General features: G+C 41.3%; 1 protein-coding gene across 1 annotated transcript in view; it reads left to right on the top strand.

The window, feature by feature from the left end:
• The window catches only part of LOC124799167 (luciferin sulfotransferase-like), a 54464-nt gene that overhangs the window by 13028 nt on the left and 17962 nt on the right, over window positions 1–23474 (top strand). Inside the window, exons 5-6 of the mRNA XM_047262705.1 lie at window positions 9752–9846; window positions 10360–10525. Coding sequence (XP_047118661.1) covers window positions 9752–9846; window positions 10360–10525 — 261 coding nt within the window. The remainder of the gene's footprint in view (window positions 1–9751; window positions 9847–10359; window positions 10526–23474) is intronic.

Raw genomic sequence — 23474 nt, forward strand, 5'->3', positions numbered from 1 at the left:
ACTTCAAAAAGAGGACAAGAAAGAAGACTGCAACTGACAGAGAACGCAAAGAAGCTGTTCTAGCTACGACGCTAATGAATCCACACCGTCGTATGAAACATACTGCCTAGGAATTTGGAATCAGCTCCCTCTAGTTCCATGATTATCCTCTTATGTCTCAGCAGATATCCTGCCTTCCTGTCTCTTCTCCCTGTCAGTGTCTTCCTCATATTCCTTTCCTCTCTTATTTTCAGCAGTGCCTTCTCATTCCTTACCTTATCATTCCACCAAATTTTCAACATTCATCTGTCGTACCACATCTCAAATGTTTCGATTCTTTTCTGCTCCGTTTTCCCACAGTCCATGTTTCACTACCATAGAATGTTGTGTTCAGATAAACATTCTCAGAAATTTCTTTCTTAAATTAAGGCCTATATTTAGTGCTAATAGACCTCTCTTGGCCAGGAATGCACCTTTTGCCAGTGCTAGTCTTGTTTTAATGTCCTCCTCGCCCCATCCGTCATTGGTCATTTTGTTGCCTAGATAGCACAATTCCTTAACGTCATCTACTTCGTGACCATCAAAGCTGATGTTAAGTTTCCCGCTGTTCTCATTTCTGCTACTTCTCATTACTTTCGTCTTTCTTCAATTTACTCTCAATCCGTATTCTGTATTCATGAGACTGTTCATTCCGTTCAGCAGATTATGTAACTCCTCTTCATTTTCACTCAGGATAGCAATGTTATCAGCGAATCGTATCATTAATATCCTTACACCATGAATTTTAATCCCACTTCTAAACCTTTCCTTTGTATACTTCATTGCTTCTTTGATGTACAGATTGTACAGTTCGGTTGAAAGACTATGTCCCAGTCTTAAACCCTTTCGTATTAAACCGTTTTTAATCCGAGCACTTAGTTCTAGGTCATCCACTCTTATTATTCTCTCTTGGATCTTGTACATATTGTACAAGTATATTACATACTCTATCTAAAGCTTACCCCAAACTTTCTCAGAATTTAGAACATCTTCCATCATTTTACAGTATCGAACGCTTTTCCTAGGGCGACAAATCCCATGAACGTGTCTTGATATTTCTTTAGTCTTGCTTCCAATATCAACCGCAACGTCACAACTGCCCTTCTGGTGTTTTCACTTTTCCGAAGGCCAAACTAATCGTCATCTAACGTATCTTCAATTTTCTTTCTCACTCTTCTATATATCAATCTTGGCCGATACTTGGATGCATGATGTGTTAAGCTTATTGCGCTATAATTCTCGCACTTGTCAATTCTTGCCATCTTCGGAACTGTGTGGATTAAATTTTTCTGACAGTGAGATGGGTAAGTCGCCAGACTCATACATTCTGCAAACCAACGTGAATAGTCTTTTTGTTGCGACTTCCCCAATTATTTTAGAAATTCTGATAGAATGTCTTAGTTGATTTTAAGTCCTCCAATGTTCTTTTAAATTCTCGCTCCAACACTGGATCCTCTATCTCTTCTAAATCGACTCCTGTTCCTCCTCCTATCACATCAGACAAATCTTCCTCCTCTTTGAGGCCGTCAGTGTTCACTTTCCATTTGCCCGCTCTCTCCTCTGCGTTTAACAGTGGAATTCCCATTCCACTTTTAATGTTAATATCCTTGCTTTTAGTTTCACGGATGGTTGTTTTGAATTTCTTATATGCTGAGTCAAACCTTCGGACAATCATTTCTTTTTCGGTTTCTTCTCACTTTTCATGCAGCCATCTCGTCTAAGCGTCCCTGCACTTCCTATTTATTTCATTCCTGCGGAACTTGTGTTTCAGTATTCCTGAATTTCCCTTAACATTTTTGTACTTGCCTCTTCCATCGATCAACTGAAGTATTTCTTCTGTACCCCATATTTTCTGAGCAGTTACCTTCTCTGCACCTATGTTTTTCTTTCCACATTTTGTGATTAACTTTTTTTAGAGACTTCCATTCCTCGTGAACTTTATTGCCTATTGAACAATATCTCATTGCTGTGTCTATCGCTTTAGAGAACTTCAAGCGTAACTCTTCATTCCTTAGTCGTTCCGTATCCCACTTCTTCATCTTTTGGACCTTCTTGACTAATGTCTTAAACCTCAGCCTACTTCTTCATCACTACGTTGTGATATACTCCTGGGTAGGTCTTACAATCTTTGATTTCGGAAGCTCTGTCTGACCACGAGGTAATCTAACTGAATCTTTGTGCATCACACCGCCTTTTCCAAAAATACCACCTCCGCTTGTAATGCCTGAACAGATTACTCGCTATAACATGTTGAAATTTATTGCAGAACTCAATCAGACTTTCTCCTCTCTCATTCCCTGTCCCAAGCTCATATTCTTCAGTCACTCTTCCTTCTGTTCCTTTCCTTATAACATCATTCCATTCCCCCTATGACTATTAGATTTTCATCTCACTTTACGTTCCGTATTACACTTTCAGTATCGGCATATACTTGCTCTCTCTCATCATTGTCGGCTTGCGACGTCGGCATGTATACCTGAACTATCTTTGTCGGTGTTGGTTTGCCACTGATTGTGAAAAAAACAACCCTGTCACTGAACTGTTCACAGTAAAACACTCTCATCCCTATTTGTTTTGTTCACGATGAATGATACTACCGTTATACTATTTTTGCTGCTGCTGACATTTCCTTTCTAGCTTCCTTACTACGTTCCTGCTTCTGACTTTCCACGCCCCAATTCGTAGAACGTTATCCTCTGGTTGGTTACTCAATTTTTTTTCTCAAGATTACCCCCCCCCCCCCCTCGGTAGTCCCCTCCCATGGATTCGAATGGGGTACTATTTCGAAATCTTTTTTCCAGTGTAGAGATTTTTAAAATACAGACCTGTAGAGACATGTTTCTTTAAAGCTTTGGTTTCCATTGCCTTCTTCATCCTCATGCCGTTGACCATCCACATATACAGCAACCATTATTACAGTTTCGCTAGTTGCAAGCGAGGTAAGACATCCAGCGAAACCATTCCAAGTGCTGTATCTGAAAACTAATTACAGTGTTCCGCAGATAAAAATAGCTCGTGTAAGTGTAAGAGAAATGCTGTGAAATTACAGAAACGAAGAGCGGAAATGGACTTGCAATTAGTGACAATGAAAATTACAACTAAAAATACCTGTATACCAAATGTTGAAAGTAATGCGATACAATATGAGTACGCCGCTGTGCACGTATAAGTATATTCAGATACACCCAGTGTAAGGATCGGATAACGATGGAGGCATCTTCACGATTGAAGATGCATTAACGTTCCCATATTATGTGTGAATCTGTTTCACAGACGCTGCTCTTCAAGTGTTCCTACAGTAAAAAAAGACTGCTTGTTAGATCCGGCAATCGTGGTAGCCATAAACGTTTGCTGACAGTTCGTTCCACAGCGAATACATCATGGGCTCTTCCCCAATGATACCTTAGAGGTGTAGCATATTGCGCCATCTTGCTGGAAGAAGCAGCACTGTCTTTCTTATCCAATGTGCTGAGCACAAAATGTATCAAAAATACCCCTACATGCAGCCACATTTAGGACAGTGTGAAAAAATATCGGTCGAATGACGTGCGTTCCTGTTACATCGTACCAAACACCTATATTTTGTTTTTCATCATGGAGAGGGTGCTGACACACAGTTTTGGGGTTCTCCGTTACCCAGTACCTCGTGTCGTTTGAATCCACATGAGCTGAACGGCGAAACCGACCTTCATCTTTCATGATACAAAGAAAGGGGTCTAACAAACCATCGTCAATATTCTTCAGAAACCTCTTTAAGTAATCTGCACCTTTGTGAGGGTCATAATCCAGAAATTGCTTCACATCCGTCATATGATATGACTTGAAATTAAGACTTTTCGATATCCACCGGGAACTCCCTCTACTCACATGCCCCTGCTGGGCCAATTCACGGGCAATTTTTATCCAGACTCTATATCGCTCTATGTGCTGATATTCCTCCATCTGAACCCTTGACCTAAAAAGTTTCGCGAGTTTCCTTCATCGAACTTGTTTTCACATATCCTTCCACAACCTCAACTCTTTCCTCTACCACCGAGCGAGGTGGCGCAGTGGTTAGCACACCGGACTCTCATTCGGGAGGACGACGGTTCAATCCCGCGTCCGGCCATCCTGATTTAGGTTTTCCGTGATTTCCCTAGATCACTCCAGGCAAATGCCCGGATGGTTCCCTTGAAAGGGCACCGCCGATTTCCTTCCACATCCTTCCGTAATCCGAGCTTGTGCTCCGTCTCTAATGACCTCGTTGTTGACGGGACGTTAAACAACAATCTCCCCCTCTCTTTCCTCTACCGAGGCAGTCATTTTGCAGAGTTCAAAGAAAAAGTCTAATTTCACTGAAGAAATAAATTGAAATGCTGACAGAAGAATGCTAACAATCGGTTATTGTATAAAAATTGTCCATTGCTGCCACTGTTTATTTCAGAAGTCTAAGCATTGCATTCGCATTCAGAGTGGAGGGGACTAGTTCTAAATGCGCCACCCTGTAGTTGGAAAGTCCGCTCGTGTCGAAGTGCATTTTATCTGATGGAAACATAAAAAACTGTCCCCTCTAATGGTGTTAATATTGGCGCTGGTGACAGTGACAATGAGCAAAAAATGATTTTCGAAGAACAAGTATCAGAATTTACATATACAATAAACTACGAGTGCATAGCTTCAGTTGAGTCATATATGAAAGTGTAACTTCGGACTTTCAGCTCTGCACATGAACACGTAGAAAAATTGGGGTTCAAGTTGAGGGAAATGGTTGTCGAAGTAACTAACACCATGTATCAAGTAGAAGTGTTCATGATGCGGAGTCCCTTCCATAGAATTCTGTGAAAAGGTCCGTTAGTGAAGCGATGAATAGTTATCGTACCAAAAACTTAACGAAATATTTCTCATGATGTGCAGATAGAAACATCAAAGGATGAGACACACAAGACGTTCCATCCCTTTTGTTTCCTGAACGAGGTTTTCGGCAAATGACAGTAGGCTAAGGGGTACGTATTTAGGTACGTGCTGAGGAATCTTAACTCGTTATCAATAGAGAAGCATGTATGATTTTATAAACAGAATGATATACTTATCTAACGGCATCCTAAAGCGCCTGAAAATTCGGGTACAATGATAAAAGGCTTGTTAATTTTGAAGATCAAACTCTTCGCAAAAGAATTGAACAATCCTGAAAGAACAGACACCAAGCATTCATGTAACTGATATATCTACCTTGGCAGTGGATCCACCTTCTTCAGTGCGGATGTTCAAATACGTCCGATCTCCTGTGGGAATCTCAGAGTAGCAAACATGGAGTCAATGTACAGGGACTGCGGACAGGTGGCATTCGGTGCGAATGTGCATAGGCTGTTAGGCGCGCAGAGATTGTCCGCACAGCTAAGGTAATTTCTGCTTCAACATTCCATGAATGAAAACATATACACCAATGAAGGGGAGTTAGAGATATTACTTTCATACTTTATCAAACAAAAGTTGTAGCCGGATACTGCCTGACGAAAACCTGGGAACGTATGCAAATTTGTCACAGTGTTCTGATGTCCGAGCAGCTAGCACATGTCGTAGTTCCATATAAAAAACTCGTAACTAGTCCTGTATCTATTTCGTATAGGAAATTCGGTCTTACCGCACAATAGAATATCCATATCGCACCCTCCTCACATTTAGCGGTAAGATGGCCCAGTGGCCCGCCAAAAAAAATAGTTCAAATGGCTCTGAGCACTATGGGACTTAACATCTACGGTCATCAGTCCCCTAGAACTTAGAACTGCTTACACCTAACTAACCTAAGGACGTCTCACAACACCCAGTCATCACGGTCTTCGGTTCTTTGGGAGGATAATGGGATAAAGCGAAGAGCTACATGGAACAATGCTTGTTGTTTTGTTTTGTTGTGGTCTTCAGTCCTGAGACTGGTTTGATGCAGCTCTCCATGCTACCCTATTGTGTGCAAGCTTCTTCATCTCCCAGTACTTACTGCAACCTACATCCTTCTGAATCTGCTTTGTGTATTCATCTCTTGGTCTCCCTCTACGATTTTTACTCTCCACGCTGCCTTCTAATGCTAAATTTGTGATCCCTAGATGTCTCAGAACATGTCTTACCAACCGGTCCCTTCTTCTTGTCAAATTGTTCCACAAACTCCTCTTCTCCCCAATTCTATTCCATACCTCCCCATTAGTTATTTGGTCTACTCACCTAATCTTCAGCAATCTTCTGTAGCACCACATTTTTAAAGCTTCTATTCTCTTCTTGTCCAAACTATCATCGTCCATGTTTCACTTCCATACATGGCTACACTCCTTACAAATACTTTCAGAAACGACTTCCTGACACATAAATCTATACTCGATGTTAACAAATTTCTCTTCTTCAATAACGCTTTCCTTGGCATTGCTAGTCTACATTTTATATCCTCTCTACTTCGACCACCATGAGTTATTGTGCTCCCCAAATAGCAAAACTCCTCTACTACTTTAAGTGTCTGATTTCCCAATCTAATTCCCGCAGCATCACACGAGTTAACTCGACTACATTCCATTATCCTCGTTTTGCTTTTGTTGATGTTCATCTTATATCCTCCTTTCAAGACACTGTCCATTCCGTTCAACTACCCCGAATTTTTCTTATGTTTCCTTTACTGCTTGCTCAATATACAGGTCGAATAACATCGGGGAGAGGCTACAACCCTGTCTCACTCCCTTCCCAACCACTGTTTCCCTTTCGTGCCCCTCGATTCTTATAACTGCCATCTGGTTTCTATACAATAGTCTAATAGACTAAAGGAATACACGTGTGACCCAGTCGAGGATGTTGATCAAGTATGTGAGTCTCATACAAACAGAACTGACGGCGATTTTCAATGTACAAGAAGAATCAGAACGAAACGTCACAGTTGTGTTTGTCTCACGATGGGGCCTCATGAAATTGCCGCTTGGATATTGACATCAACAAACCCCGTTTCAGTGTAAACACCAATAACGGATCGTCTTAAAGAATAATTCCTAACTATATGGTAGGTGCTCGGGTTACATTATGCATAAAAGACATTGCTTTGGTGGTGGCATGATGCTACGGACAAAATGAAGTGTTTAATACGAGTACGGTTACGCTACCGTGAACGTTACAAGTGTGTAATAGTTTGATCTTCAAGACTAACGTTCCGTTGAAACATGACAGGATATCCATTTCGTAAGGAGGAAGAGTTCGCTTGTTTATGAGGCAGCACGTATGGTAAGGCAAGAGAAGAAATGTGTACGACACCTCTTCGTACTTGAATATCTTCGTGCAACCGAGGCAAGATCCTTAGGACTGCAAACGATGGACTGAGATAGAGCTGACAATGTAGTAGGCACCCTGCAGTGTATAAAAGTGTGTCGACGTATTTACCGAAGTATGTGACATCGCACAGTATAGCATTGTGAATGCTTCACTAGCAGTCAGATTATCCATCTCTTCTTGAAAACGTGCAGGATTTTTAGTGTGTTGGTCAACGAACAACTCGAACTGATGCATCTTGAATACGCAGAGAAGAGATATTGAAGTATTCCCATGGAAACGTAGGAGTATATGGTGATGATAAAAGGTTTGAATTGACTTAAGTTGTTAAAGTGATTCTTTAGTTGAACTGATAATATAGGAATGAAAATGCAAAAAGTCAAAAATATAAAAGCAAAGTAAATAAGAAGGTAGTCAAGCATACAGTAAGTTTAATAACTGGCACTGCTAAACGGAGCAAGTATACCGATTCAAAAATCCAGATACTTTAGTGATGGAGAACAGCACATGTAAGCGAGAAAGAAGTATCAGAATATTAACATCCAGGAAGCACTTTAAAGAAAGAGAAACAGTTCTGTGGATAACTGAACACTGAATATAATTATGGTCAATTGCTTCATGTGAAATATATTTTTTATGTGGAAGAGGCACGAGGTTGCTAAGAAAGGAGAACGAAAGCATATGACTTTGTCATTTGGTACGGAGGATATTGAAAAGGACAGGATGTACAGAACGAGATTAGAATGTGGAAGTAATAACAATGTTTAATATATATAGATAAACCAAAGGATGTGAAACGACAGTCTCAGCTTTGGTACAATAGCCGCAGTTATCTCCCACAGGCACAACTAAGTTCTTGCCGGAGGTGGAAACCTGCCAGTATGAATTCTGCCCTGACAGGAACCCAAGTATCAGAATTTACTTCCTACTGCAAAGGTGAAGCTAAAGCCAACATGTTTTGATGTGATTTAATCTACTATTACAATTACGGAACAGGCTGGAAGCTTGCAACACTACTCAAACAACAGTTGTACTTGCATTGGGGTAAAACTAATATGATGTTTTAGCCGTATACACAGGAAGTACAAGGGATTGAACACTTTAATCAAATGAAGTGGGTGGCATAGAGCTCTTACTTCACTTAACTTGTATACAAGAATAAATCTGGCACATAATGGTCTGGTATAAAGTCAGCAGTAGATAAAAGCATTAAGTAGTAAAGTGAGCGGGGAAGTGATGTCGTCAATTAATGACCTGAGTGGCAGAATGGACGAGCTCAGGTTTCGGACACTGTCAGACGTTCGATGTACCATCGTTGAATTGGTCAACGATTATCGTGATTCAACGAGTAAGTGCAGGATTGAAAATCCTACTCTTTGGTCCTATAGTCTTCCATATGCTTTTGAAGTTTCAGCATTCAGATAATAGTAGCAAAATGGGACGTAAAGAGTTAATCCGTGTGGTGGGGTGGCTGTGCTGATGGTGAAAGCGCATGTAGTCCAGCCAAATCGTAGTCCAGTCATCAACAGAACGCATGAAATTTCAGTTTTGGTACGTAGTAACAATAAAGCTTCCTAATTAATTTAAGGCTATAATAGATTCTAATATTTAATTGTTAGTTTTTGATTTTACATTCTGTATCGCCCCCACAGGAGCTCACACCATAGTAGGAAATTAGTAAGAAGGAAACAAAATACAGTTATGATATGTCTAAGAACAGAATGCATTAAAGACTAAATTCATAGAACTAGTAAATTGAATAATAAGAGAATAAATTGTAAGCTGTAAGACTAGAGGTAAGGCAAAATTGCACAATTGTTATATAGCAACACAAACGTGCTAAAAGTAGAGAATGGTGGAAAACGTATATCGTGCAAGGAGGACTAGAACGTACACTATTTATATATATTTTCGCAAGATATCGGAGGGTTGAAAGGTTTGATATGTTAATTAAAATATTGAGCAGTGATAATTATCTGTCAGAAGTTGCGCTGCTAGGAGGATAATATTAGTGGCAGACTGTACGTACCACGACGTCAGAGAATGTTTATGTGACAATGAAAGAAGCTGATAACCCACAGAAGAAGACATTCGCCGTTTTTGCTTACTAGCAGTTTTACTCAGACAGTAATCTCTCATTCTTTTTCTCTCTTCCTCCGTTTTTTTATTTATTTATTTGTCTCTTTTTTGTATAAGTACTCTATATTTGAACATTTCACAAACGGTTACTATACTACCAAAAACTCAAACTGGCATATAGCATCACAATCTTGGGTCGATATCTTCTGCAGGTCGCGAGACACCAGAGGTAAACTGCTTAGGTAATGTCTTTAGCACGCAGAAAAATACACTGCTGAATTAGGACGTACGTTAGTCTATCATTTTCTTTGAAACATCATTTAATGTATTTTAACTATTATAACCATCAAAGGAGTTTTACATGCCTGTAATATTCTTTCAGTGGCTTATGGTCCATACTGGAGACACGTCCTAGACTTCTGGAAGCTAAGGGATGAGCCTAATGTGTTAATTAATTCCTTCGAAGATATGAAAAAGGTAAAGTACAACTGAAACACGTTTTCACTTATTCCAAAGTTTATGTAAGGTATGAATATATCCGCCGGAGTTACAGTTCTTGTGACCAAACCACAGAAATAATGATCCAATAAAAGTGCCTGTTCCAAATTTGATAAAAATTGATCAACATGTGGTACGCACTTAATGACACAGAAAAAAGAGTTTTGTTTTTGCTTGAAATTCGTCAGTAACAAGAAACTTGTCTTGTAATACAGTTGGTCACGTCATTCGATTGCCACTCATAAAGTCAATGTTTTAACTTCGTTTATTTCTACACCTTTCCATCCGCAAACTGCTGTCTTGATGAGTTACGACTGTCTTTTGCAAACGAATGTTTACGCTTCTACGTTAAGGAGCTAAAGTTTAAATCACTTCTAGTTCTAATAACAGACACTTTTCTCTCCATAATGTGAATTTAACTAGCGGACATTTCCATTACTGTTGTTGAATAATTTCAAATAATTATTTACTGAATGTGTTTTCAATTCACAGGATATCTGCTCTGTCATCAACAAAATGTCACTCTTCCTCGGTCGGACACTGAAAGAAGATCAGGTGACGGCTTTGGCACACTATCTGTCCTTCGAGAGCATGAAGAACAACAGCTCAGTTAACTTTCATAACACAGGGCCAGACAATGAAGTCATCGACTTTATCCGTAAAGGCGAAGTCGGCCAAGCGCCCAATGAACTCGAGCCAGACCTTATCGAACGCTTCGACGCTTGGAGTAAACGGCATTTGCGGGACACTGACTACCATGGCTCTCTGTGATATACTTCGGCCACATGTTTTTGTAAAAAGTTTTGCAGAAATATTGCTGAGAAACCTACTACTTGTTCTTTTTTCCTCTACTTTTCATACTTCCACTAGACGCTATCTCCAGCCAATATGGAAGCAATTAGTGGTGGCATCTATACCTCCAGAATAACCCGTTCACATCTTCTTGTTCTCTTAAAAGACGGGCGTCATGTAATCGTGCTTATCTTAACAGCAGACCATTATGAGATTAATGGATCCATTACTTTATGAACCTCGATCGCCTTTGATCTTACAAAGAAAACTCTTTTCACATGACTGATATATTTTTGCAAAATTTCAAGATTTGGCTAATAATTACCTTCGTTTCGCTAAAACTCCACATGTTTGTTAATAGTGGTATAATATGCTTAGTTAACCTACCCCACCTTTGTGTTGTATATTGCAAATAAAATTGCAGAGGATCCAACGGAACACCCCGCGAAAAGCGTCCTCAACTGTAGAAATTTTGTTCACATACTATCTGACCATAAAACGTTGCACATATACAGGGTGGTCCGCTGATCGTGACCGGACAAAATATCTCACGAAATTAACATTAAACGAAAAAACTAGAAAGAACGAAACTTGTCTAGCTTGAAGGGGGAAACCAGATGGCGCTGTGGGTGGCCCGCTAGATGGCGCTGCCATAGGTCAAACGGATGTCAACTGTGCTTTTTTTAAATGGCAACCCCCATTTTTATTACATATTCGTGTAGTACGTAAAGAAATATGAATATTTTAGTTGGACCACTTTTTTGTCTTTGTGATAGATGGTGCTGTAATAGTCACAAACGTATGGCTCACAATTTTAGACGAACAGTTGGTAACAGGTAGGGTTTTTAAATTAAAATACAGAATGTAACTACGTTTGAACATTTTATTTCGGTTGTTCCAATATGATACATATGCCTTTGTGAACTTATCATTTCTGAGAACGCATGCTGTTACAGCGTGATTATCTGTAAATACCACATTAATGTAATAAATTCTCAAAATGATGTCCATCAACCTCAATGCATTTGGCAATGCGTGTAACGACAGTCCTCTCTACAGCGAGTAGTTCGCCTTCCGTAATGTACGCACATGCATTGACAATGCGCTGACACATGTCGTCAGGCGTTGTCGGTGGATCACGATAGTAAACATACTTCAACTTTCCCCTCAGAAAGAAATCCGGGGACGTCAGATCCGGTGAACGTGCGGGCCATGGTGTGATGCTTCGACGACCAATCCACCTGTCATGAAATATGCTGTTCAATTCTGCTTCAACGCACGCGAGCTATATGCCGGACATCCAACATGTTGGAAGTACATCGCCATTCTGTCATGCAGTGAAACATCTTGTAGTAACATCGGTAGAAAATTACGTAGGAAATCAGCATACATTGCGGCATTTGGACTGCCATCGATAAAATGGAAGCCAAGTATCATTCCTCTCATAACGCCGCACCATACATTAACCCGCCAATGCCGCTGATGTTCCACTTGTCGCAGCCATCGTAGATTTTCTGTTGCCCAATAGTGCATATTACGCCGGTTTACGTTACCGCTGTTGGTGAATGACGCTTCGTCGCTAAATAGAACGCATGCAAAAAGTCTGTCATCGTCCCGTAATTTATTTAGTGCCAAGTGGCAGAACTGTACACGACGTTCAAAGTCGCCGCCATGCAATTCCTGGCGCATAGAAATATGGTACGGGTGTAGTCGATGTTGATGTAGGAGCATTCTCGACACCGACGTTTTTGAGATTCCCGATTCTCGCGCAATTTGTCTGTTACAGATGTGCGGATTATCCGCGGCAGCAGCTAAAAGAACTAATTGGGCATCATCATTTGCTGCAGGTCGTAGTTGATGTTTCGCATGTGACTGAACACTTCCTGTTTCTTTAAACAACGTAACTACCTGGCGAACGGTCCGGAAACTTGGATGATGTCGTCCAGGATACCGTGCAGCATACATAGCACACGCCCGTTGGGCATTTTGATCACAATAGCCATATATCAACACGATATCGACGTTTCCGTAATTGGTAAAGGGTAGATTTTAACACGGGTAATGTATCACGAAGCAACTACCGTCCCCACTGGCGGAATGTTACGTGACACCACGTACTTACACGTTAGTGAGTATTACAGCGCGATCTATCACAAAGCGAAAAATGTGGTACAACTAAAACAATCATATTTCTTTACGTACTACACAAATATGTAATAAAAATGGTCGTTCCTCTTTGAAAAAACGAAGTTGATATCCATTTGACCTATGACATTGTCATCTAGCGGGCCAACAATAGCGCCATCTGGTTTACCCCTTCAAGCTAAACGAGTTTCGTTCTTTGTAGTCTTTTCGTTTGCTGCTTATTTCGTGAGATATTACGCACGGTCACTATCAATGGACCACCCTGTATACTTGCATCCCTATCTAATAGGTCTCTTTCGATTAGTTTTGTACATCACCCCCTCTATACCCTCACTCACATTTCACTGACAGATAGTCCTCTATCAGGTCAACAAAGACGATCACCATATATTCGACATTAATATCAAAAGCTTTCGTTTACATTTGTATGTCACCTGTTTGTCACTCTCTTACGCACTCCTATCGATGCTGGGATCTTCTTACATCCACAGTCATTTTTCCTAAATACTTAAGATTACAGACTGATATGTACCACACATCAACCAATGGAATCTTCTCCAAGCCTTTTCGGATGATTACAGGTTATGCAATCAACCAGACCTTGGAAACTCCTTCTTGACTTAGTAATTTAAATGGTAGGTGCATCAAGAAGCGAAACCAGCCTGGACAGCAGTGATGTTGAAGCGCTGCTTCCGTTACGGGGAGGTGCACCGGTCCCGTGTCGAATCCGGTCAGCGGATTAACGACGAGGTCTCTGCGCCGGCCAGCTCCTTTTGACAGTTTTCCACACCCCACTGCGTGATTACCGGGCTGGCGGCCAAGTCCCACTTCAGTTGCACCATTTCTAGGCATTTAGAAAACATAAATATCTGAATAACACTCCACGTAGACAGCTGAGGTAAAGCTCCTCCATCCCGGAGTTTTACAGGGTGACGAGAAGTGAGTTAAGAGTGGAAGAATTTCGTTCTTTTCCTATCTTCTGCGTTTCGAGATGAATGAGACCTAGAACGGGAGTACTCTTTAAGGGAATAATACTGTCGCGTAGAGTGGCCGCACGGCTTGAGGCGCCATGTTACAAAAAGCGCTGCCGTTCCCGCCCGAAGTTCGAGTCCTCCCTCGGGCATGGGTGTGTGTGTTGTTCTTACAGGGTGTCCAGAAAAGGGCTCCCTGGTTTCGAAATTAAATATCTCGTAAACAAAGATCGATAGAGGAATGCAGCAAACGGTATGTTTATTGTGAAAGCTGTAAGAAGTTTATACAGCAGTTTGAAATAATAGTTACAAAAGCTGCTAACAGATGGCGGTGTACGCTGTACATCTCATATCAGCATACGTATGTGAAATAATCGTATGAAAACCATCTTGGCAAACAATCACATCACAATGTTTTCAAAATGTTCACCATTGGCATTACAGAGGTGGCACAAACGAAGAATGAATTTCGCCATCACATTTCGTAGTGTCTCAACCGAAATGGATTCACATGCCACAGAGATCGCCGATTCAAGCTCGTCCAGCGTGGCGGGATGCTTTGGGTAGACCATGTCTTTCGTTGTGAACCCACAAAAGAAAGTCACAGGGAGTCAAATCCGGCGAAAATGGAGGCCAATCCATGCCTGCAGCGGTAAATTTGGGCTATTCCAAAGCAATGACTCGATTCCCGAAGTATTCCTCAAGAAAGCGAAACACTTGTTCGGTCCGATGTGGTCGGGCTCCATCTTGCATAAACCATTCAGTACCCGGTCGATCCTCTGACGCTTGTTGTGTGGCGACAAAATGTTCCAAAATCGCAACGTAACGTGCACCAGTGACCATTTCTCGAATGAAAAAGGGGCCAATAATGCTTCTGCTGCATACTGCCGCCCACACAGTAACTTTGGGAGAATACAGGGGTTCCGCTTCACACCAATATGGCTTTTCGGAACTCCAAAATCGCCAGTTCTGCTTATTCACGTATCCATTCAAGTGGAAGTGTGCTTCATCTGTAAACCAGATGCAGCCAAAATCAAATCCTTCACTATCAATCATTGTGAGCACCTGATTAGCAAAGGCTACCCTTTGTTGCACATGTCGTACGGGTATGGCCTGGTGCGTTTGAATTCTGAATGCAAACATGTGTAGGCTCTTTCTCAGTATTTTCTGCGTGCTGGAACGCTTCAAACCAGTCTCACAAGCAATTCTACGGACGTATGACATTGGATTTCGCTGAATAATTCCAGAAACTGTGGCGATATTTCCAGGCGTAACTGCGGTTTGCTTGCGGCCAACATGCCCCACTAGATCATCAGTTACGCTGCCTGTTCGTTGGAATTTTGCGAGGAGCGTACGAATGGTTTTCGAATCGGGTCCTTTTGGATCATTAAATCGCGCTTGAAAACTTCGCCTTGTTGCCGTAGGACTCTCTTCTAACCTGTGGTACTGTAGCACCAGAAAAACGCGTTGTTCAATGGAGTATATGGTTTTAATCTCTTCCTTCGGTACTCTAACCTCCTTTCACGTTTCAATAGTGAAACTGATCGCTCTGGGCTTTGGATCACTATTTATACTAGGCGTTACGTATGGCGATTACAGCGCCATCTGTTAGCAGCTTTTGTAACTGTTATTTCAAACTGCTGTATAAACTTCTTACAGCTTTCACAATAAACATACCGTTTACTGCATTTCTCTATCGATCTTTGTTTTCGAGATATTTAATTTTGAAATCGGGGAGTCCTTTTCTGGACACCCTGTAGCATAAGTTAGTTTAAGTGGTATGTAAGTCTAGGGACCGATGACCACAGGAGTTTTGCTATTAGGAATTCACACGCATTTGAACATATTTTTGAATAATATGGACTGCATCTTCCTCTTAATCAAATGGTAGGAAAATAAATTGGCTTTAGTATGTGTAAATTGCTTTCTCAAGTATATCTTTGACGATCGTCATCATTGTAACTGTCATTCTCTAGCAGAAGCGATTACAGATAGTACATTGGAGTATCCATAAACCCTCTCCCTGTTACTGTACTATACGAGATAGCCAGCACACCTGTCAGAAGTTGCTGTTCTATGTCACGTTCCCAGTGTGTTCTCTGTGTGGTTTCTATGGACGATTTGTATTCGGTGTTTCAGTGATCTCACTCCTCGTAGCCTAAACATCTTTAATATAATTTACGCATTTGTTATACACTTACCCTAACAGCACCTGATGGTTATACCACAATGTATAAATACCGTCTTCGGCGAAATTCGCACGGCTTGTGCATTTTGTGTGACGGTGTCTTGTGGATGTTGCAAGAAATATTCGCCACTCTGCTCCCCCCGGCATTTAAAATTTAATTCAATCATTAAGTCTCTTTACATCTAGCGTTTTAAAATTATTTCAACGATATTCGAGCATTTTTCGCATTTCCTTTTGATCCAAACTAGCACTCTGCGTTGTTGTTGTTGTGGTCTTCAGTCCTGAGACTGGTTTGATGCAGCCCTCCATGCTACTCTATCCTGTGCAAGCCTTTTCATTTCCCAGTACCTACTGCAACCCACATCCTTCTGAATCTGCTTAGTGTATTCATCTCTTGGGCTCCCTCTACGATTTTTACCCTCCACGCTGCCCTCCAATACTAAATTGGTGATCCCTTGATGCCTCAGAACATGTCATACCAACCGATCCCTTCTTCTGGTCAAGTTGTGCCACAAACTTCTCTTCTCCCCAATCCTATTCAATACTTCCTCATTAGTTATGTGATCTACCCATCTAATCTTCAGCATTCTTCTGTAGCACCACATTTCGAAAGCTTCTATTCTCTTCTTGTCCAAACTATTTATCGTCCATGTTTCACTTCCATACATGGCTACACTCCATACGAATACTTTCAGAAATGACTTCCTAACACTTAAATCAATACTGGATGTTAACAAATTTCTCTTCTTCAGAAACGCTTTCCTTGCCATTGCCAGCCTACATTTTATATCCTCTCTACTTCGACCATCATCAGTTATTTTGCTCCCCAAATAGCAAAACTCCTTTACTACTTTAAGTGCCTCATTTCCTAATCTAATTCCCTCAGCATCACCCGACTTAATTAGACTACATTCCATTATCCTTGTTTTGCTTTTGTTGATGTTCATCTTATATCCTCCTTTCAAGACACTGTCCATTCCATTCAACTGCTCTTCCAAGTCCTTTGCTGTCTCTGACAGAATTACAATGTCATCGGCGAACCTCAAAGTTTTTATTTCTTCTCCATGAATTTTAATACCTACTCCGAATTTTTCTTTTGTTTCCTTTACTGCTTGCTCAATATACAGATTGAACAACATCGGGGAGAGGCTACAACCCTGTCTTACTCCCTTCCCAACCACTGCTTCCCTTTCATGTCCCTCGACTCTTATAACTGCCATCTGGTTTCTGTACAAATTGTAAATAGCCTTTCGCTCCCTGTATTTTACCCCTGCCACCTTTGGAATTTGAAAGAGAGTATTCCAGTCAACATTGTCAAAAGCTTTCTCTAAGTCTACAAGTGCTAGAAACGTAGGTTTGCCTTTCCTTAATCTTTCTTCTAAGATAAGTCGTAAGGTCAGTATTGCCTCACGTGTTCCAGTGTTTCTACGGAATCCAAACTGATCTTCCCCGAGGTTAGCTTCTACTAGTTTTTCCATTCGTCTGTAAAGAATTCGTGTTAGTATTTTGCAGCTGTGACTTATTAAGCTGACAGTTCGGTAATTTTCACATCTGTCAACACCTGCTTTCTTAGGGATTGGAATTATTATATTCTTCTTGAAGTCTGTGGGTATTTCGCCTGTTTCATACACCTTGCTCACCAGATGGTAGAGTTTTGTCAGGACTGGCTCTCCCACGGCCGTCAGTAGTTCCAATGGAATATTGTCTACTCCGGGGGCCTTGTTTCGACTCAGGTCTTTCAGTGCTCTGTCAAACTCTTCACGCAGTATCATATCTCCCATTTCATCTTTATCTACATCCTCTTCCATTTCCATAATATTGTCCTCAAGTACATCGCCCTTGTATAGACCCTCTATATACTCCTTCCACCTTTCTGCTTTCCCATCTTTGCTTAGAACTGGGTTTCCATCTGAGCTCTTGATATTCATACAAGTCGTTCTCTTATCTCCAAAGGTCTCTTTAATTTTCCTGTAGGCGGTATCTATCTTACCCCTAGTGAGATAGGCCTCTACATCCTTACATTAGTTCTCTAGCCATCCCTGCTTAGCCATTTTGCACTTCCTGTCGATTTCATTTTTGAGACGTTTGTATTCCTTTTTGCCTGTTTCACTTACTGCATTTTTATATGTTCTCCTTTCATCAATTAAATTCAATATTTCTTCTGTTACCCAAGGATTTCTACTAGCCCTCGTCTTTTTACCTACTTGATCCTCTGCTGCCTTCACTACTTCATCCCTCAAAGCTACCCATTCTTCTTCTACTGTATTTATTTCCCCCATTCCTGTCAATTGCTCCCTTATGCTCTCCCTGAATCTCTGTACCACCTCTGGTTCTTTTAGTTTATCCAGGTCCTCTACGTGTGCCAGATTGAACAATTTTATCTACTGAAGACTTCCAAAATAACGACGATGGTCGATGATGAACTATTTTGATACACTGCAGGACAGCCAACACCGTTTAGCCCATGGAGGTTTGAAATATCAGTGTCATCTTGCATTAGGATTCCACGTTCATCCATCATTCGACTACGTCACAAGAGATCTTTAGCATCCGTGGATATTATCTGTGGCGAAAGCAGAGTAATCAAAAGACGGAGAATTCTCATCAGTAAGCCGAGTCAAAGAGGCTACATGTAGGCTACTTGTATTTCAGATGTAATGTTCCCTATTTTAAACAAGCACTCAACATGAAATTTGTAGTACTTTAGTATCTGGCAGTGGAGATGTGTTTGCTCTAATGACGTAATCTCATTTTTTCCTGACTAGCTTTTACACATGGTTTTGGCAACGTACGCTTATGTCACACTTTACACACATCTCCACATAGCACTTTTCTGTCCATAATCAACAGTCTTCTACCTCTGTTCACCTCATCGTTCCTCTGCTCTCTGTCCATCTCCTCCTTCTCCCTCTGTCCATCTCCCCCCACCCCTCTCATTCTCTTTCTATCCATATTCTCCTGCTTGTTGTCATTGTTCATTATCTCTTCTCCTCTCTCTCTGCTCTGCCGTAGTCGTGTGACACTATAATACATATGTGCTACCTAACATTTTCGTGCTTTGCGTTTATTGTAAATATGATGTATTTCTTTCATTCTGCAAATTTTTAGATAATGTGTTTTAATTAGTAATGTTATATGTGCTGTAAACTACACTCATGCTCTAAATTAAGGATGATGCTGATACATGGTGAAACAACGCTCTGGTGGGCGGTGTGCGGGTTCATATCACCTCGGGGTATGACCATGCGGTGCATTTCACCTGCGGTCGTCGCACGGTGGCGCTGGCAGCAGTTCACATACGCGGAGGTATGTTGGTGCATGTCACAGTACTGAGCAGCGAGTAAGGGTTCAGACGTTCTCATACGTGCTAATGGTGACTGTGTGTTGAAAATGGCTCAAAGGACATATTCAGGACGTTATGAGGGATAGAATACTAGTGCGACTGGAGACTGGTCAAACACAGTAGATCACAGCATGGGCCCTCTGTGTGCCACAAATTGTGATCTCGAGATTATGGCCACTCTTCTAGCAGACAGAAAACGTGTCCAGGCGCTACAGTACGGGACGTCCACAGTGTACAACACGACAAGAAGACCGATATCTCACCATCAGTGCCACAGACGGCCACCGGTTACTGCAGGTAGCCTTGCTCGAGACCTCACCGCAGCCAATGCAACGGTTGTCTCCAGACACAAGTCTACTGACGACTGAACAGACATGGTTTATTCACCCAGAGACCTGCTAGGTGCATTCCACTGATTACTGGTCACAGGAGAGCCCGTAAAGCCTGGTGTAAAGAACACAGTACATGGCCATTGGAACAGTGGTCACAGGTTATGTTCGCGGACTAGTCCGCGTATAGTGTGAACAGTGATTATCGCCAGATTTTCATCTGGCGTGAACCAGGAACTTCATACCAATCCTTTAATGTCCTTGAAAGGGGCCTCTATGGAGGTCGTGGTTTGATTGTGTGGGGTGAGATTATGATTGGTGCACGTACACCACTGCGTGTCCTTGACAGAGGAATTGTAACTGGTCAGGTTTATCGGGACGTCATTTTGCTTCAGTATGTCCGCCTTTTCAGGCGTGCAGTGGGTCACACCTTCCTCTGACGAATTATAACGTACGGCCCCACCGAGCTTCCGTCGTGGAGGAGCACCTTGAAACAGAAGATATCAGGCGAATGCATATTCTCCAGACCTAAACCCCATCGAGCACGTCTGGGATGCTATCGGTCGACGTATCGCTGCACTTCTTCAAACCCCTAGGACTCTGCAGGAGCTCCAACAGGCACAGCTGCAAAAATGGGAGGCTCTACCCCAGCAGCTGCTCGACCACCTGATCCAGAGTATGCCAACCCGTTGTGGGGATTGTGTGCGTGTTGATCGTGGTCATATCCCATACTGATGTCGGGATACATGCGCAGGAAACAGTGGCGTTTTGTAGCACATGTATTTCGGGATGTTTTTCTCAACTTATCACGTATACCGTGACTGTGTAGTATGTGTTTCCTATGTACATATGCTATTAGCGTCAGTTTTGTGTAGTGCAACGTTGTGTGGCACCACATTCTGCAGTTATCTTTAATTTATGAGGCTGAGTGGATATGAATTATTTTTTATCCAAAAAATGGTTCAAATGGCTCAGAACACTATGGGACTTAACTTCTGAGGTCATCAGTTCCCTAGAACTTAGAACTACTTATACCTAACTAACCTAAGGACATCAAACACATCCATTCCCGAGGCAGGATTCGAACCTGCGACCGTAGCATTCGCGTGGTTCCAAACTGTAGCGCCTAGAGCCGCTCGGCCACCCCGGCCGGCTTTTATATCCATTCTGGGTTAATGCTGTTAGGGAAACTTAAGAAAAGCAATATCGTTGGCTGGGAGTAAAGACCTGTGGAACAGTGCTTTCCCTGGACTCGAATATGACGTCACAGCAGAGTGTTCAGGAGACGTCCACTGGCGCGACACGTAAGAGATAACGCACACAAATGGCGTGCACTGTGTGGCCTTTGTGAGAAACAGTTGTTACTGTCGACACATCAGTAGCATGTTGGACAGATGTAAAAGGGTCCATTAACATCAAGATCCTTTTCCATAACTTATCATTGCGAATCAACACGTGTCCGCAATATTACGTGGAGGACTGGGATAGTTGTAGACGGCAACGAAGTCGATGGCTTGACATCCGCAACGCATTGTGAAGTTGTATTATTTTAGTTCACGTTAGGAAACCTGTGAGACATTACGCAGTGGCATAATTTGAGTGACATTACTTGAATAATACGAAAAACTAGTGAAAATTATAAGTACCTAATCTTGCTTGCCCTCCTCAGCGGTACGAAGATCCGTATCGTAGATGCAACAACAACGGATGGGTCTCTGTAGAAAGACCAACGTGTGGTTTCTGAAGAGGGGAAGCACCATTTTCAATAGTTGCAGTGGCGGCAGTCTGGATGAATGACTGTACTGGCCTTGTAACAACAGCCAAAATGGCCTTATTGTGCTCGTACAACTAACGGCTGAAAGCAAGTGGAAACCACAAAATGGTTCAGATGGCTCTGTGCACTATGAGACTTAACATCTGAGGTCATCAGTCACCTAGAATTAGAACTATTTAAACCTAACTAACCTAAGGATATCGTACACATCCATGCCCGAGGCAGGATTCGAACCTGCGACCGTAGCAGTCGCGCGGTTCCGGACTGAAGCGCCTAGAACCGCTCGGCCACAGCTGCCGGCTGGAAGTCACAGCCGTAGTTATTTTCGAGAGCATGTACCTCTCTTATATGGTGAAATGTTGATGGCATCCTCTTTGAAAAATTATTCCTGAGGTACAATAGTTCTTCGTTCACCTCTGCCGACAAAGACTACTCAGGAGTCCGTCGTCATCAGGAAAAATAACACTGGCGTTCTACGGATCGGATAATGGAATGTTAGATGTCATATGGGCAGATAGGTTGCAAAATTCAAAAAAGGAAATGCATAGATTGAAGTAAGATACAATGGGAATTAGTGAATAAGCTACTATGAACAGCAGAGTCAAAGCATTATCGTAGCTAAGACAGACACAGAACCCACATCCAACACAGTAATACAAGTTTATAAGCCAACTAGCTCCACTGATGATGAAGAGATTCAAGAAATTATTGATGAGATACAAGAAATTATTCAGGTACTTAAGTGAGACGAAAATTTTATTACGACTGGAATTCAATATTAGGAAAAGGAAAAAAAGGAGGTATAGTGGGTAAATATGGAAAGCGGGCAAAGAATGAAAGCGAAAGCCACCAGGTAGAATTTTGTTACTGAAAATAATTTAATCACCACTAACATTTGGCCTACGATTCATGAAAGAAGGAAGCATACGTGGAAGAGAACTGGAGATATCAGAAGCTTTCGGACTGATTACGTAATGGTAGGACAGCGACGTTGGATCAACATTTGAAATAATAAGAATTTCCAGATATGAACGGTGGCTTGAAACTGAAGAAATTATAGAAATGTAGGTGATTAAATAGATGGGCTCTGGATAAGTTGAAAGAAATGAAGGTTGTTGAGATTCTAAGAGCATTTGCCAACTGTTGACTATAATACAGGGAGGGAGTACAGCAGAAGACGAATACGTAGCTTCAAAGATGAAATAGTGAAGGCAGCAGAGGGTCGAATAAGTAAAAATACAAGACCTAGTAGAGATCGCTTGGTAACACTACAGATAATGAATTTAACAGATGAAAGGAGAAAATATAAAAATGCGGCAAATGAAACAGGCGAACGAGAACAAACGGTATTGGCAGGAAGCGCAAATGGCTAAGTAGGAATTCGCACATACCAAAATTAAGAGTTTAGGGGAAATATTGACACAGCCAACCAGAAAACTGAAGAGGACTTTACCGAAAAGAGAAGCAACTGTATGAGTAACAAGAGCTCAGATGGGAAACCAGTTGAGCCGAAGGAAGTTAAGTATCCTGCTTCATCAGCTATGTTTTCCTGCTTCGCAATTTTTTTTAAATTTCTTTTCTAAGCTGTGAAATGACAATATGATAGCGTACCTAATACCCAGTGAGTCAATAGTAATTTCAAATTCATAAATAAACTGGTTTGAACTGAATTTCATTGCTCATTACATATTACTTGCTAATATATTTGCAGTGAACTAATTAGTAAACTGAGAAATGTTGTTAAATATAAAAGATGTTAATTTAAAAGGTTCATACAATACGTCCTTACATATTTAATGAGCGGTAGAAAACATATTCTGCATAATAACGCATATCGTTTGAGAGTATGTATCTCCAACTTTTCCGAAAGGTATCTAAAATGATAAACATTAAACTTTAAACCATTGCTAACTTCAGTTACAAATTAGGTCTAAATTATTCTTGCATTCCGAACCTACACAGTGCAATTTGGCTGATTTCTTTTGTTCTATTTGATAAGCTCTATCTGCTAATTAATTCATCAATTAGAAAGTTCAGAAATTGAGATTTATAAAACATTTTATTT

The sequence above is a fragment of the Schistocerca piceifrons genome, chromosome 5 (genome assembly GCF_021461385.2).
Source record: "Schistocerca piceifrons isolate TAMUIC-IGC-003096 chromosome 5, iqSchPice1.1, whole genome shotgun sequence".
NCBI classification, from domain to species: Eukaryota; Metazoa; Arthropoda; class Insecta; order Orthoptera; family Acrididae; genus Schistocerca; species Schistocerca piceifrons.